Source organism: Marmota monax, unplaced genomic scaffold (genome assembly GCF_021218885.2).
Source record: "Marmota monax isolate L192 unplaced genomic scaffold, Marmota_monax_Labrador192_F-V1.1 WCK01_AAM20220418_F8-fsc00231, whole genome shotgun sequence".
In the NCBI taxonomy this organism is placed as follows: Eukaryota; Metazoa; Chordata; class Mammalia; order Rodentia; family Sciuridae; genus Marmota; species Marmota monax.
The window spans coordinates 525,915-543,428 of NW_026693458.1; the positions used below are offsets into that span (position 1 = coordinate 525,915).

The 17,514-nt window shown below is 54.9% G+C and overlaps 1 protein-coding gene across 1 annotated transcript in view; it reads right to left on the bottom strand.

The window, feature by feature from the left end:
• Nucleotides 1-14,852, bottom strand: part of Phf2 (PHD finger protein 2) — an 89,791-nt gene extending 74,939 nt beyond the window's left edge. Inside the window, exon 1 of the mRNA XM_046457709.2 lies at nt 14,698-14,852. Coding sequence (XP_046313665.1) covers nt 14,698-14,795 — 98 coding nt within the window. The 5' untranslated portion in view covers nt 14,796-14,852. The remainder of the gene's footprint in view (nt 1-14,697) is intronic.
• Nucleotides 14,853-17,514: the final 2,662 nt, after the last annotated feature.

Below are 17,514 nucleotides of genomic sequence, written 5' to 3' on the forward strand. Positions count from 1 at the left end.
TTTGAAATCTAGAAGACACCACGAACAGGAAAGAGCATTCATGGTCATCAGGGCCACGGTCAGGACAGGAAGACACTGGCATGGAGGGCAGCCACAGGGACCCGCGTTCCAGCAGACCGTGAGAGCACACGCCATGAGACCACCACATCTGGTCACCACACACATCTGCCAACTGGCACCAGCTCCCTCTCAGGGCCACAGCAGTCTGCCACCTGGAGAGCCACCTGGAGGTGTGCTGGAGTATCTGGGGACAGGCAGCCCCTCGACAGAGCACCAGCCATAAAGGGATACTCTGGTCTGACCCGTGCTGCCTGGCCAACACAGGGAGTCCAGGAAGTCGTCCCAGAACCCAAAGGGGCCTTCAGGGTGGGTCTTGGCACAGGGAGGACCTGCAGCAAGGGCTGTGGCCCCAAGCAAGCCCACGGCCTCATGGATGGCGACGGACACTGTCGCCTACTGTGGCGACAAGATGTGAGTATCCCGGGAAACTGGGCCAGGGCTGTGCAGAGATGCTCCGCACCAGATTTGCAACTTTTCTGTAAAATAATTCTAAGCTGAAAAGTGTATGAGGGAGGAAAACCAGTGAGTTTGGACCTCACAGCAGGATTCAAACCAGGAAGGGGAACAGTCAGCACTCAGGTAGGAGACAGACGGCCACCCAGCCCTGGGGGAGCTCTGCAGAGGGAGAACAGAGCAGAAGGGTCGTCCCCAACCCAGGGGAGGACGGCTCCTGTGCCCTCTGGCTTCGCAGGTTGGACCTGTTCCTTCTGTCCACAGCAGACAGAATGCACAGCTCCGGGGAAGAGGAAGTTAAATGTGAGCGAGCTCAAGAGTTAAACAACTGCAAACCACTGAGAAGACTGTTTTTCTAGGTTAATGACAAAGGTTGAAGGAGGCTGCCCGCGTGTACAGAAATCAGAACAACCTCTCGGGCAACTGAAACACCTGAACGCCGTCCCCTCCAACCCCGCCACTTGCTTCTTGAAACACAGGCACAACCTGCGCTGGGCAGGGTGGGGGCTCACGATGGGAAAGAGCTGAGAGCCCAGTGCATCTTGCTGCAGCCCAGGGGGTAGGGGAGAGGGGACCCTGCATCACCTGCAGGGCCACATTCACAGCGCCCCTCGCCTCTCATAGTGTGAAGGGGAGGCTGTCACCACCAGGGACCTCTGAAGGGGGAATGGAGTCGGTTCCAGGGGTGGGGGGCGGGGACAGGGGATGGTAGCTGAGGCACTGCGATTCTTTTTTTAAATTTTTTTTCTTAGTGGTAGTTGGACACAATACCTTAATTTTATTTATTTTTTTGTTTTTTTTTTAATATTTTTGTTTATTTAGTTGTAGTGGGACACAATACCTTTATTTTTTATTTTTCTGTGTTGCTGAGGCTCGAACCCGGGGCCTCACACGGACTCGGAGAGCGCTCCACCGCTGGGCCACAACCCCAGCCCCAAATGCAGCTGATCTCTTAGGTAAGTGAATAAATGTAAGCAAAGCCCGGTGCCACTGAGCTTTTCTTTTTTCTTTTTTTCTTTTAGTTGTCAATGGACCTTTGCTTTATTTATTGTATGTGGTGCTGAGGATTTGAACCCAGGGCCTCACACATGGCAGGCAAGCGCTCTGCCACTGAGCCACAACCCCGGCCCCTGAGCTTGATTTTCCATCAGATAAAACAGTATATTCGGCAGAGGTGAGTCTCTTCTTGCCTCAGCTGGGCCTCACCGTGTCTCCCGTGGGACATTTGGCAATATCTAGAGATATTAGTTGTCACAGCTGGGATGTTGGGGGCTGTTTCTGGCATCTGGGGGGTGGAGACCAGGATTAACCATCCTGCAGTACACAAGACAGCCCTGCCACCAAGAATCTCCAGCCCAGGGTGTCCACAGCACTGAGACCGAGAAGACTTGGTCTCCCGTACACCTCATTTCTCTAGACAGTGTCCCCTTGGGGGCCAGTTTCAATTACTAGAAAGCTTCTCAAAGTGCCTACTGACCATCTTCCTTCTCCTCCCCTGGTTCCTCCCCGGCTCTGTGAACGGGGTGCCCGCTCAGCAGAAGGAACTAGAGAAAGGAAGGGCATCTAGGCGTGGCGGGGCGGTCCTAGACCCAGGTCCCCAGACCTCAAGCTGTCCCTCCTTCACACCATCACCCACAGGCAGTCAGAGGGTCACTCCCGGCTTTGCCACACACAGACACTTCAGAAGGACTTTATGGGACCTGGGGGAAGAACTCGGGGGAAGTCAGCAAGGCTTGGCTTGGCTTTGTTGTGACATGCAGAGCAAGTTATTCTCATCACTTCTCTAACTTTGTGCCTAACTCTAAGAGGTTGTATCTGGTCTGGGCGTGTCGCATGGCCCTCAGGCTAGAATGGAGCCCGCAGCACCCAGGCTGGCACCAAGTTCACCTGCTGCTGTCCATCTCCACCCCCCGCCCCCTGGTCCCCATCACATGATGCTGGACACAAAGGCAGAGCCTCCCCAATCCCAGTGTTACACCCACAAGAGCAAGGGATCTGCCCTAGTCACATGTGCAGGACACAGGCTGCCCAAGGCGCCCTCCTGAGAGGGCCCTGGTCAGGAAGGGAGCATCTGTAGCAGCACCTGGAAATGGGAACTCAGGTACATGGGTCCTCAGAGCTCCAGGCCACCACAGCTGCAGCCTGACGCAGGGGAGCAGCCCCCAGGCTCACAAACTCGTGACTGCCTCAGGCACCCGGGTGACTCATGTAGGTGACCACCAAGGAGACAATGAGCACCAATGGCTACCACGGGCTCCACACCCAGGGCCCAGGAGCAACTCAGATGGCACAAGGCCACCGCAGGGGGACAGGACAGAGAGGCCAATGAGCACACAGGGGCAGATCAGAGGGTCAGCCACACAGATAAGGACTGCACTGTGCAAACCTCAAGGCCAAGGGCAGCTGTCTTGGGACTGGGGGTGGGGTGGATGGTAAAGCGCCTGTTAGCACCCAGGAGCCTGTGTTAGCTCCCCAGCACGGCAACGGCAAGGGCAGCTAGTCTCTGTCCTCTAGTGGAGTGGACACTGGTGGAGCCCAGAGCAGGAGCAGACTCAGACCTTCCATGGGGCAGGCAACCTTCGCCCAGCCCCAGCTCCTGCGCCCTGGACCCGGGGGTTCTCTCAGCCAGGGCTCCTCCACTCCCCGTCCCAGGGTCACTCCAGGGCCACCCCAGGGCCCCGTGAGCTCTCACCCCAGGGATCTTCCGCTCCTCCCCTGACACTGTCAGCTTCTAACCGGCCTCTGGTCTCTCTCCATCTTTTTTTTTTTTTTTTAGTTGTAGATGGACACAATGACTTTATTTTATTTATTTATTTTTATGCGGTGCTGAGGATCGAACCCAGGATCTCACACGTGCTAGGCGAGCGCTCTGCCACTGAGCCCCAGCCCCAGCCCCTCTCCATCTTGTCTACAATCCTGGCAACCCTCTGAGAGACCTTTGTAAAAACGCCAACTAGAGAATGTTGGGCCCCTGTCCTGGTCCTACCTTTTTTTGCATTGGAAATTAAATGCAAACTCCCACCCATGGCTTACAGGCTCACCCACAGCCTGTCCCCTCTCTTGGGGCCAGCTATCCCCTCAGGGGATTCCCTAGCACAGACTTCTGGGTGGCTGGCAACAAGAGATGTGCCCGCCTGATGTGCATTCCCAGCCATGGTCCCTCAATGGAGTCTACTATTGGTGTGTGCCACCCATAAACATAGGGACCTTGCTGCCTTCCTCATGCCACATCCCAGTGGCTAATAGACCCCCCCCCCCAGGGAGTTCAGCAAATGTGGCCAGCTGGATGGACAGACAGATGAGGACCCACGTCCAGTCACCCGCACACCTCCTGCCTCCCAGTGCAGTCTGTGCAGGATGCTTGGGCCCTGAGACCAAGGTATGCCTGGTGTGGGATATGCAGTCACCAGGCACAGCCAGGAGTGGCACAAAGCCTCCCTGTCCCTATCCAGCCCGGGTGTGAGCTGGAATGGAAGGAGTAAGGGCCTCATGATTGGCCGGGTACCTGGCTGGCAGCTGGGCCTCCCCATATCGGGTCTCTACAGAGCAGCCTCAGGTCGGGGGCCCACTGCAGAGCTGCTTCAAGGCCCAGGGTGGCATTGGAGGGGCCTGATGGTTGTGTACAAACTGCAGGCAAGGAAGCCCCTCCCTGTGTGTGGCTCTACAACCCCCGACTACAGGCAGCAGCTCCAAAACCACCAGACAGAGGTCAGTCACAGAGCCACACGCCGATCTTCTGTCCAGCCCACTGGTCTATGACAGTCCTCCAGGAACTTGGAACGGTCAGCAGCAGTGGTAGCGGGCCGGGGTCCAGTTCTGTGCTCAAGTCTGGCTGTCCAGGGTCTGGGTGTGTCAGTCCTCATCCCAAACCCTGGGCCCATAACACTCCCCAAGGCCAATCAGACCCTTGCCCTTGTCCCAGCCCACAGCCTTCGGGGACCAGATGAAGGAGGAGGGCTGGGGTGTAGCTCGGTGGTAGAGTGCTTCCCTGGCATCCGGAAAGCCCTGGGTTTGGTTAGTAGACCACACACACAAAAATGGGAGCTTTATACAGTCTCAGGGCTGCTGCTGGCCACCAAGCATTCTGTGTGGATCAGAAAGCGGTGCTCCCACTTTGGAGGAGTCAGCCTTACCACGCACAGCCAGAGACTCCTAAGACACAGCCTGCTCAGCACACGGCTCCTCCAAAGGCCTGAGCCACTGTCCTTGGTGGCTCCCTCTGGCCTCCCTCCTGGCCCCATGAGGCAGGGAGGCCTATATCTCAGCAGGCTCTCTTTCTGCTGGCCCTGTCACGCCTTCGTGACCTTTGCTCTCATTTGCTGGCCCTCCAGCGCCTGCAGGCCATGTGACCTCTGACAGCCTGCTTGGGTCTGGCTGCAAGGACCTAGTCAGGTACCTCCCCTCCCTGACCATTACTGTGGTCTTTGGATGGACATTACAAGGAGCGGGAGAGGACGCAGGTCCCTCCCCAACCCAAGGCTTTGCATGGCCTCAGCATTCCCTCCTGGCCTCCCTGCAAGTTTCTTGGGTCCCTGGACCCAAAGGAGCATACCCTACCCATGCCAGGCTAGGGTCCTCTGCCACCTCCTAGCCAATCTGCCCCTCCTGACCCACCCAGCTTTAGCTCCAGGTATCCCTGACCCCAGGACACTCCAGGTGTCCTCTTCCTAGCCTGTTGGGCTCCCCTGGCTAGTCTTGGAGCTTCCTGACACTTTTACCAATGAAGAAGTACTACTGGGGTAGCCTACTGCACATCCGACCTGCCACTTTGTCGTATTGACTCTGGCAGCTGAGCCCTCTGAGCGCTGGTTGGCATGGGAATAACCCGCCAAGCTCTCAATGCCGCATCGAGATCCACGAGGCCGTGTGCTGCCACCTGGAACACCAGCACCGCTCCAAGATCGCTCACTGTCTTCACCCCAAGCTCTGGAGGCCAAGGACTGGCACCACCAAATCTCCAACCACAAAGGCAGGGCTCAGGGAGGATGGCAGTCAGGGGAAGGAGATGGAGACTGTACAAGAGGACCCTCAAGCACAGTTCAAAAGGGATCCCACATGCATGCAGAAATGCCTGCATCTGGCAGAGAGGGTTGACAAATGCTTATGGTCAAAAAGGAAGATAGCATCAGGCATGGTGGCACATGCCTATAATCCCAGCAACTCAAGAGGCTGAGGCAGAAGGATCACAAGTTCAAGACCAGCATCGGCATCTTAGTGAGATCCTTTCTCAAAATAAAACGTAAAGGGGCTAGGGATGTAGTTCAATGGTAAAGTTCCCGAGTTCAATCCACAGTTAAAAAAAAAAAAAGACAGCACACAGACATGCAGGAGGCACATGGCATCTTAAATATACACACACAGCATGTGCATAAACACCCTGCACAAGTGTGGTTCTGGAAACCCAGTTATTACATGTTGAAAAGTGATTACAAATAAGGATAAAAACACCAGCAATGAGACTGGGGTATGGCTCAGTGGTAGAGTTCTTGTCTAGCATGCACAAGGTTCTGGGTTTGATTCCCAGCATGTCCCTGCCCGGGGGGGGGGGGGGGGGGGGGGTGCGGAGTACTAGCAATGAATAAAAAAAAAAAATTAACCATTTCTGCTTACAATGCATCCACAAACACCAAAAAAAAAAAAAAAAAAAACCACCTAGGAGGTGAAGGACATGAACACTGAAAAGTACAAAATGTCCAGTGGCTTGGGAGGCCAAGACAAAAGGATCACAAGTTCAAGGCCAGCCTCAACAAATTAGCAAGACTCTGCCTCAAAATAAAAAATAAAGGGGCTCGGGTCATGGCTCAGCAGTAGAGCGCTCACCTAGCAAGTGAGGGCCCTGGATTCTATCCTCAGCACCACATAAAAATAAATAAATGAAGGTATTGTTGTCCAACTACAACTAAAAAATAAAAAGGGGTGCTGATGTAGCTCAGTGATAAAGAGCCCTTGAGTTAAATCACTGGTACCCACCCCCAAACAAAGTACAAAATTTTGCTGAAAGAAATTAGAGAAGACACACATAAATGGAGAGACATTTCCACGTTCATGGGTTGTCTGAAGACTTAATGCTGTTGAGATGACAATATCACCCAAAGCAATCTACAGATGCAATGTGATCCTTACCAAAAATTCCAACAGCCTTCTTAGAACTGCAGTAGCCAATCCTAAAACACAGGGCATTGCAAGAGGCCACAAACAGCCAAAGGAATCTTAGACAAGAACAAAGCTGAAGGACTCATGCTTCCTGATATCCAACTTACTACAGGGCTAGGGGTGTAGCTCAGTGGTACAGAACTTGCCTAGTGTGGATGGGGCCCTGAGCTGCCCCAGAACTCCCCCTACTCACACACACAAATCTACTGCAATGATCAAAACAGTGTGGTACGGACATAAGGATAGCGTACAGACTAATGGAACAAAATTCAAGTTCAAAAATAAACCCTTGTGTATATGGCCAAATAATTTTCAACAAGGGCACCAAAAGCATTCAGTGGAGAAAGGATATTCTTCAACAAATGGTCCTGGGACAACTGGATATCCACATGCAAAAGAATGGACCTGGATCCCACCTCCTACCACTATAAAAATAGGCTGAAAATGGCTGAAAAACTTATATAAAAGCTAAAACCATAAAACTGTTAGAAGACATCACAAGTATAAATCCTCATAATCCTGGATTTGGCAACAGATTCTTAGATAGATAGGACACCAAAAGCCTGAGCAACAAAAGAAAGAGTACATACACTGAACATCATCAAAGTTAAAAACTTTTGGGGCTGGGGATGTGGCTCAAGTGGTAGCGCGCTCGCCTGGCATGCGTGCGGCCTGGGTTCGATCCTCAACACCACATACAAACAAAGATGTTGTGTCTGCCGAAAAACTGAAAAATAAATATTAAAAATTCTCTCTCTCCCTCTCTCTCTCTCTCTCTCTCTCTCTCTCTCTCTCTTAAAAAAAAAAAGTTAAAAACTTTGTATATCAATGGACATTTTCAAGAAAGTGAGAAGACAGCCCAGGTTCTCAGGGGAAAAAAAAAACCCTGCAGATTGTGTAGCTGATAAAGTTATAGTCTGTAGCATATATAAAGAACCGTTAAATCTCAGCAATAAAAAAACAACAATCCAATTTAAAAATGGGCCAAGGGGGTTGGCTAGCATGTATCACGGTTCAATCTCCAGTACCTCAGCACCCCCCCCCCCAAAAAAAGGACTTGAGTAGATATTTCTCCAAAGAAAAATCACCAACAAGCACATAAAAAGATACTTCACATCATTAATCATTATGGAAATGCAAGCAAAAACCGCAATGAAATGCCACTTCACACCCACCAGGATGACTTATGATAGAAAAAAAAAAGGAGAATAACAAGTGTTGGTGAGGATGTGGAGAAGAACACTGCCCCTATGGAAAATAATTTGTTGGTTACTCGAAAAGTTAAATATAGGGCTGGGGGTGTAGCTCAGCAGCCGTATGCCCACGTGGTTAGTATGCAGCAAAGAACTGAAAACAGGTGTTCAACCGAACATTTGTGCACACATGTTCACAACATCACTATTTACAACGGCCATAGGTGGAAAGGATCCAAATGTCCATCAGCTGATAAATGGATAAACTTTGGCCTCATACAGCGGAATAATGTTCAGCCCTTAAAAATCAATGAATACTGACCCAGGCTGCGATGAGGAGGAGCCTCAAAAACATCACTCTCAGTAAAAAGAGGCCAGATTCGAAAGGTTGCATATTGTATGAGTCTATTTATATGAAATAACAAAGTACCCAGAATAGATAAACCCAGAGAGCCAGAGAGCAGACGGGTGGTCGTCCAGGGTTGAAGGGACGGAAGGGAACAGGGAATGGCAGCTTACAGGATGGGGATCCACTTTGGCATCATGAAAATATTTGGGGACTAGAGATGATGGCTGCAAAACAATATGTATGCACCGAATGCCACTAACATGTACTTTAAAATGGTTCATTTTATGTTATCTAAATTCTACCTCAGGGGCTGGGGATGTGGCTCAAGCGGTAGCGCGCTCGCCTGGCATGTGTGCGGCCCGGGTTCGATCCTCAGCACCACATACAAACAAAGATGTTGTGTCTGCCGAAAACTAAAAAATAAATATTAAAAAAAAAAAATTCTCTCTCTCTCTCTCTCCCCCCCCCCACTCTTTCTTTAAAAAAATAAATAAATAAATAAATTCTACCTCAACTTAAAAAAAGAAAGAAAGAAAGAAGACTGATTTCTCCATTAGCCTGGACAGACAGCACAGAGACCTTCCATTCCCAGGCCTGAGATGAAAGCCGTCCTGGCTAGAATTCTGTTTTCCCCAGCACTTGGGTGGCCAGGTGGAGGCACAGTGAGAGTCCTCTACCACCACCAAGCCACAGAGCTGGGACTCCAGGTAGCAGAAGTTAGGGTGGACAATGAACAGGCAGAGAAGGGACACAGAGAGGGAGGCGCTGCAATGAGAGGGCCCCTCAGAGACTGAGACCAGGATGGAGCTGCTTGGAGGGAACGCGTCCCTTACCTAGCCCAGTTTGCAACTCTCCTCTGTGACAGTTCCATTTGGTGCTTTGTCACAACTGTGGACATGAACAGTTACCAGAACCTGGTATTTGTTCAGGTCCTTGAGCCAGAGGAGCATAAGCCAGATGCCACCTCCTTACCTGCACGCTCTCAGGGAGTGTGCATCTGCCTGCTGCAGGTCAGAGGACGCCTCCTGAAGTCTGGAAACCTGCATGTCACTGAGCTATGTGACATCTCCTCCGGCTGCCTCTGGCTTAGTGCTGAGAATGTGGATCATGGTGTGACCTGCCCCGTCTACCACTCAGATTCAATATGAGAACAAAATAAGATGATGAATGTACAATTGCCCCTAAGGCAGGGAACACTGCCCAGAGGTCAGCCCCTACAGCAATGACCATCCCCATCCATAACTCCACAAACCAACTGGTGGACTTTGTCTTACCCTTACCATGAATTTTAGGAGTTAGATTCTTCTAGTAAACTCCATCAGGGAACATCATATGATGGCCCACGTTTATTCCCAACAACAAATCCTGCCATTCTTTTAAAATAGGACCTGGCAACACTAGCAGGTCACGATGCACACCTATAATCCCAGCTACTCAGGAGGCTGAGGCAGGAGGATCACAAGTTTGAGGCCAACCTCCACAATTTGGTGAGATTCTGTCTCAAAATAAAATCACAAAAAGGGCTGGGGATATAGGTCAGTGGTACGGAATCCCTGGACTCAGTCCCCTGAACCAGGTGGGGGTAAAAAATCAATCTGGCAAGTAGCAAGGTACTATGAGGAGATGGCCACAGAGAAGAAGGTACCCAGAGGTGGCAGGGTTGACACCAAGCATACCAAATCTCAGCCCAGATCTTAGGCTATTTGTGGCCACACCTGATGCCCACATGGCTCCAAACAAATGTGGGCTGCAGTTCTGAGGCTCACATCAAACATTCTGGCAATTAGGATGAGGCTTATGTCAAGTTGCTCCCTTCGAGACACCTCTTTTGAACAAAAACAGGGAGGTCTGCTTTCCCCTCTAGAAATCGGCCAAACGTTCTTCCCACCTCCCCCAGAAGTTCAGAAACACACAGGGAGAAGTCCTTGTCTTAAACTGATGAATCATTCTTCCTAAACACTCCATGACACTGCCCCCGTGGGGAGGACCCTTCCCCTAGCATTCAGCTTCTGGGGTCCTGGTCACCCAGAGTTCAGTGTTCACATCTGACCACGGCAGGGCCTCCTCCCCTCCCACACACTCCACTGGCAACACCACAGCCAGCCCACTGGGCACAACCACAAGCCTGCTCCCCGTCCCCAGGTACCCAGACACAGCTCTGCCACAAGGAGGGGACATACTGACATCCCATAGTCCATCTCACTCCTAAGGAAGATGGACACAAAGAAAGAGCCCCCAGCAAGGAGGGCAAACAGAGCCCAGAGCGAAAGACAGAATACAGGGTCAGAGGGGCCATGCCAGGCGAGCCTCCAGCAATGCACTTCCAGGCATTTCCAGAATCTGACCATCTCCCCACACCCTACAGGAGCCCTGTCTTCTCCCACCTGGATGGTAGCCCTTGCCTCTGACTGGCTCACTGCCCCCAACTGCTGGCTACCAGGTTGGACCCTGTCAAAACTCCTGCCCCTTCTTTGTTCAGAACCCCCAGTGTGGCTTCCAATCTCAGAGAAGCCGACTTCCCGGCTACACCTACGGGTATCCCTGATGGCCTCCTCCTCTCCCAACCCTATTCTCTACGCTCAGAGCACTCACTCACCCCCTCTGTGACAAGACTCACCAGCCTGAGATGGGACTCCATCTGCAAGTGTGATTTCCCTACAAGAAACCCTGTAAGAGAGGAGAGACCTGTCTGGCTGACCCCAGAGCTCTCCTGGCCAACTTCAAGCCCCTCGTAGAATTCACACCAACAAATATTTACTGAAAAATAAATGAAATTTTTTGTCACCAAAGTCACCTGCGCAGCCTTCAAGCTCTTTCAAGCCAATTTAACAGACGATGTTTCCCAAAACCCTTCAAATGCAATAGGACAAGCAGCTGAAAGAGGAGCAGAGAGCTATGGTTGAAGGACGTTGGGTGCTTTAACAGAATCATTCTTCCCAGAGATTCAAATGCTCCAATCAAATTAGCAACCAGGTGAGAAGCCAGGTCGTCGAGATATGGCTGAGGCAGGGGTGGAGGGCATGGGGTCTGGTCTCATCTTCCAGATGGAAGGCACAGGCACAAAGAGAGACAACAGCCCATGACCCAAGGAGTCTGTCGGAAAGTAAGACCTCTGAAAGGAGAGGATAGGTTCCCTACACCGGGGCAAGGCACCACATCCCCACCAAACAGAGTGCACAAGACAGTCAGGTGGCAACTGGCCTCCAGCTACCTCCTACCAGGTCCTGCCCCCAAATCCATCCCTGTTTAGTAAAAGCCTGAATTCCCAGGCCGTACTGCATGGAGGTCAGCAAAGACCAGCTGGCTGATGAGGTACCCAGTGCCACGAGCACCAGCCAAGGTCAAGGTGAGAGTGGAGGAAGAATCTTGCAACGATTTGGGAAAGAGGTAACTCAGGTATGACACTCACATCCCAGGGGCTGAAAAGAGGGTCTCCTTCCCCATCTGCTCCCACCCCCACACTGCCTCTTCCAGGGTATGCAGGGTACCCCGGGGATGGCACCCATGCCCAGCCCAGCAGGGCTGTGCCCCCTTCTCTGCCCTCAAGGTGTGCTATGGGGCTTGGTGTCCCTGCAGCCATGAATTAGAAGCAAGATGGGGCCCTAGAAAGAAGCTGCCCCCAGTCGAATCCTCAGCCCCAGATGCTGCCACTGTGAGGTGGGAGACCCTCTCTCCAACTCTCCCCAAAGCAAGGTTCACTGAAGGAACATAATGTGACCTAAGGTAGGACAAACAGAGGCTTTTGACTTCAACAGTTACTGTATTTATTTTTACAGTCACTGTGTATGGCTAGTTACACTAATGTTCTATTTCAGGCAATGATACGAAGTTTCCTTTTAAAAGAAGTATTCACCAGAGCAAGGAGACCCAGGGAACTAAATGTGATGTGAGATCCTGGAACAGGAAAAGGACATCCAGGAGGGAAACCTGGTTAAGCTGATCTGAATAAAGCCTGCCGTTCAGTCAACAGCGGTGTGCCACGGCTCTCTCCTTGGTTTCGACACTGGCGCCGTGGTTACCATGTGAGATGTTAACTTTAGGGGAAGTGGAACGGAGGGGACAAGTAAGGAAACTGCCGCTTTTTAAGCCCTTCTGCAAGTCTAAAGTTCCCGCAGAACACAAAGTGTAAAAACATGCAAACTTTTAAAAAGTGAGTTGAAATGTGAACTGTGAAGTGAACAATAGGCAGGTGGTCTGCAGGGCCAGGAAGAGGTCTGGCTGTCCAAGAACACCTGGAGGTTGAGAAGCCCGCAGGGCTGCCCCACGCCTTCACTTTACATACAAGCAGTGATGCCAAGGGAGGCCCAGGGATCTGCCAGGGCTGTGGGAGCCACAGCGCACTGCCTGGCCCACCAGGCCCAACTCCAACCTTCCCCCCACCGCAGCTCCAGCCCCAAGCCAACCAGGGATCCAGACCCACAACGGGGCTTTCCCTGCTCAGGGTTCACTTGGGCAAGGGACCCTTGATTAGAGGAATGAGAAAATATGTCCCATGGCTGACCCCCTTTCAGAACTCAGGGCCACCCCAAATAGGTGGCAGCTGATCAACTGCCTTTACTGAATCAAATTGCAAACCTCAGATAAGGAACAGGAGATAAGGTCCCCCCCAAAATCTTCCTTCAAGCGTCTATCTCCTCTGCCTCTGCCTCTGTCTGGACCAAAGCAGCAAAAACACCAACCCCTCAGGCCAGCTCCCAGTCCCTCTCCCCGGCTTGCCCTTTACTCCTGGGTTTTCCCCTGGCCTGGAAGTCCAGCTCAGAACTAGCCTTGCCTTCCCAGAGGGTCGCCCTGGGCACATGACAAAGATCAAGCCCTCTTGCCTGCCCCAGTCTGGGCACTGAGTATAGACAGCAACAGGGAGCTGACAGGTACCCAGCTGGTCCTGGGTGGGGACAGGGGAGAAGGAAGGGACCCCACCACTTTCAGGGACATTCAGAGCCAGCTTCCCAGCATATTGAGATCTGAGTACTACAGGCTCTCAGCCACTGTGGTGTGTCCACAAATCCCTCTGAGATGGATGGCAATTGGTGGGTGTTTGTGGTGGCCCTGTTTGGGCAGAGCCACACCTGGTCTCCCCTGTTCTGATAGCCTGGGGCATCTCAGGAGGGCCACCCAGGAGGCTCAAAAGATTTCAGTGAGCCAAAGAGCCCCACACCCTCCTGAGGGATATCCCTATGACAGGCATGGAGATAGGATGCAGGCCCAGGGCTGACAAATGTAACCAGGCCAGGTCACATCCTGACCACCCAGCTCCCCACATGTTCAGGAGCCAGGCTGGACCAGAGGCCTCAGCTCACTTTTAAAAGCCACTGACCAATCACAGTTGAGAATAAGCAGGAGGGTCTCCTCTCTGGACAGAGGATCAGGGACCACCTACCGCCATACCCCCTGCCCTCCCTCCAGCCTGCTCCTGGGCATTGAAGACTGGAACCCCAGAGGGCACACAGCCCTATCCAGCCCCAGGCCAGCCCCCACCCCCACCAGGCCCAAACACATCCCACAGGCAAAGTCAGACTCAAGAGAACCTGTTGGAGCAGTTTAGGCAGGAGGGCCACCTCTTCCTCCTCCTCTTTTTACTTCTGGGTGGGAAGGGACCTCATCTCTTGAAAACTAGGCACACGGCCAGGTCGTGGAAATGGGCAAGGGCCAAGAGAGCGAGTTTCAGTATCTGGGCTCACCTCCTTCCCGGCTCCCCGTTTTCCTTAGAGAGCATAAGGTCATGTCAAAACTGGGGTGTCCCTGCCTGGGACAGAGAGGAGGGAAATGGGGAACCGCGAAGGCCAGAGAGGAGGCGGCAAAGCCACAACCCCCACCCCCCACACACAGAGACACCGTTCTGCCACCGCACTCCCGCCCAGGCCCGCAGGCCGGCCGGGACTAGGAGCTGCGCGGAGACCGGGGAGGGGTCCTGCCCGCCAGGACAAGGTCCGAGGGAGCTCCCTTGCCCCGGCGGAGGGTGGGGGCCCTGGCCGCCACCTCGCCCGAGTCCCCTCGGCCGCCCCAGCCCTGCCAGCTCCGGAGCCCGCCACTCGCTCCTCTCCGGGGACCCGCGCCCGGCTGCGCGCCTGCCTCTCCCGGCCCGGCCGCCCCGAGCCCGCGCGGGGAAAGTTCCTGCAACTTCGCAGGGGGAGGCGGCGGGGGCGCCGGGCCTGGGCCTCCCTCCGGTGCCCGGCCTCCACGGCCGCCGCGGCCCCGCTGTCAGCCGGCCCGGCCCGGGCCCGGAGCCCCAACTTCCCGGCGCCGCGAGCCCACCTCCCGGCCCGCGGGCCTCGCTTTGTGCGCGGCGGCCGGGGGCGCCCGGCGCGGGCCCAGCGCCCAGCGCCCCCGCCCTGGGCACAAAAGGGCGCGCGGCCCGGCCCGGCCAGACCCGGGCGCCCGGAATGCGGCGGCGGCCGGTCCCCGAGCCGGGCCTGAGGCGCGCAGCCGGAGGCGCGGGGCTTGGCCGGGCGGGAGCCGGGCCCGGCCAGGCGGGGGCCACGGCGCGCTCACCTGCCGTGGAACCAGTCCTTGCAGGCGTCGCACTCGATCATGAAGCGGGTAACGTCGTAGGGGAGCCGGCAGACGCAGTACACGGGCACCGTCGCCATGTTGCCGCGCCGCGCCGCCGCTCGCCCCGCCGCTGCGCTGCCCGGGTCGGGCCGGGCCGGGCCGGGGGCCGGGCCGCGCGGGGGCGGCGGAGGCGGCGGGGCGCAGGCGGCGCCGCGGCCGGGAGGGGACGGGGACGGGGGCGCACGACAGCCCCCGCGCGCGCTCCCGGCCGGGCGCGTCCACACAATGCCGGCGCGCTGGCTGGAGGGGCCGCGCCGGGAGCCGCCCGCCGGCCCGCGGGGCGCAGGGCGCGAGTGTGCGCGGGGCCGGGCCGCGCGCGGGACACAAAAGGGAATGGACGCGCGGGGGCGGCGGGCGGGGAGCCGCGGCCCCACCGAAGGGACCCCCGGCCGCCAAGCGGCCTCTACGTCAGCGCCCCGGGTGGCGCCGCCTCCGCCCGCCGGCCTGGGCCCCGCTCCCGCCGCCGGGAAGGCGGGCCGGGGGAGAAGGTGGGCCGGAGGGTCCCGGGGGAGAAGGGGCGCTGCGGGGACCCCTTGGGAGAAAGTGGGCCGGGGAAATTCCGAGGGAAGAAGATGGGCTGGGGGGACCCTGGAGGGAGACGGTGGACCCGGGGCGCCGAGGAAAGGCAGGCTGGGGAGCCCTCCCTGTCCCTGGGTACAGGAGGAGAGCCCGCAGGATGTCCTTCCTCTCCAGAAAGCCAAGAAGCAACTCCTTCGCCCTAACTTTTTTCTGACCCCAGAGTGAGGCGGAGAGGGGACTGTTCCTCTCTTTTCTTGGGCCTTGCCGCCTCTCTCCCTTCCCGAGTTCCGAGAGAGTTTCTGGCTCGGCCACAGCTTCCCCTTCCCCTCCTCCCTGGCTGGGGGCTGCTCCACTCCCTCCCTCGAGCCCATGGACTGCCCTCATGCTCAGCCCCCCGGACGAGGAGGACAAAAATCAGGGGACGTGCGAGCGCGCTGGCATGGGTCAGCTCTGTAAGGAGACAGCTTACCTGACGTTTGTGCTGCCAGAAACCTCAGTTCGAGCCCCCAGACGTAGGGTCTGGGAGGACAGCCTAGCCACCGCATCTGTGCAGCAGAAATGGGGAGGCAGAGCCCAAGGGCTAGGTTGTGGCTGTCGCCCCTGCAGCCTGTGCCCCGAACTGGATCTCTGGCCTCACCTGCTGTGTTCAGGGGCATTGGTGTGGGGGGGAGAGAAAAGGAGTCCTCTGGGGGACGGAGTCCCTTGACCCCTCCCTAGCTGTGGCATCCTTTGGGCACCCCTGCTGGGTAAGAAATCTGCCTGCCTCCCTCACCGTCTTCTTTCCCTTTCCCCCTGTGGCACAATTTACATAAAATGGGGAAATGCTGATGGCTGCAAGTGAATCCCAAGTCCTCAGGCCTCCGCTCCCTCACAGCACCTGGAGGAGGCACAGCCCAGCATCATTGCCCAGCCGGCACCTGCCAAGGGGCTTTGCATCCCAGGGAGCTCCGTGAAGGTCCTCCCTCCCACTGAGTCACAGTCTGCCCTCAGAGTCCACCACCCTCCCCAAACAGGTGGCCCCTTAACCAGTGAAAGGGCCTTAGCTCCAGGACTAGCATGAGGAAAGTGAAGGGTGGGAAAAAGAACCTGGGAATAAGGGTAGGGGCACCCCCACACACGCACACCCGAAACCTCTGAGCTGCCCGGGATGAACATAACCCTCCCTGCCTCAATTCCAATGTCACCTTTGGTTTCCTTCCTCAAGGGTGGTTTTTTTTTTACTTACTTCGGCTCTGGTAAAGGAATAACTATTAAGCCATTGTCCAGCATTAGCACCTTGGTGTGAATTCCTGCAGAAAAGGGGAGTCTGAAAGGAGGCCCAGAGGGAGCCCTGCTGGGGAGGGTGCTGCCCAATTACCTAATGGACACACTTCCTTTCCTGTGACAGCAGTGCCAAAGCAGTAGTAGAGCACAGTGGCCAAAACCCTGAGTTGTCTAGTCACCAAAGCTAGAAACTTCTGGAGGCCCCTGTGTGCAAGGAACAGCAACTGTGAGCAGTCCTCCCTTTTGAACTCTTCCATTTTCTTGTTCACAGATGATGATTGTAGTCATCAACACTTACCAAATGCCTCCTAGACACTACGCTCCGGTTCTTCACCAGGGTTACTAGTCCTAAGCCATACTGCCTGGGTCATGGTGTCGGTGCCATTTTACAGAAGTGAAAACTGAGGCCCAAAGCAATTAAATGCCTAGCCCAAAGAGGAGCTGCCTGGTAAGAGGTAGGAGGAAGTAAGCAAGCAAGGCGCCCACACTTCCCCAATCTGACCCTGTGGCCCCTGAGCCACTCAAGCTTCAGCCTGCCTCCTTCCAGAATGTGCCTGGAAAAGCCCTCCCTCTGCAAGTTTCTCAGGCACTGATCACTGAGATGCTGCCTCTGTCCATCCTCCCTGCCCACAGGATGGTCCCCTCTCTGCAGCTGACCATGACCAAAACACCTGCTCTATGCATGTCCACCTGACACTTTCCTGGTACTCAAAAATTTTCCAGGCCGGCTGCCATCTGCAGCACCAAACAGGCCTTCTCTGATACCTTCCCTGTTTTCTCCTTTCTCTCCATCTTCTGCAAATGCGCCTTTCCTCCCTTCTCCCAACACCCCCCTATTTAGATATTTATTGAGCACCTACTGTAGACATTGAAGGCTTAGCAGAGTCTCAGCTTTGTTAGAATCCTCCCTGGAGTGAAGGGAGCCAGTGGGTGTGTTTTTACATTTGTAAATGCAGGGAACAAATGGGGAAAAGG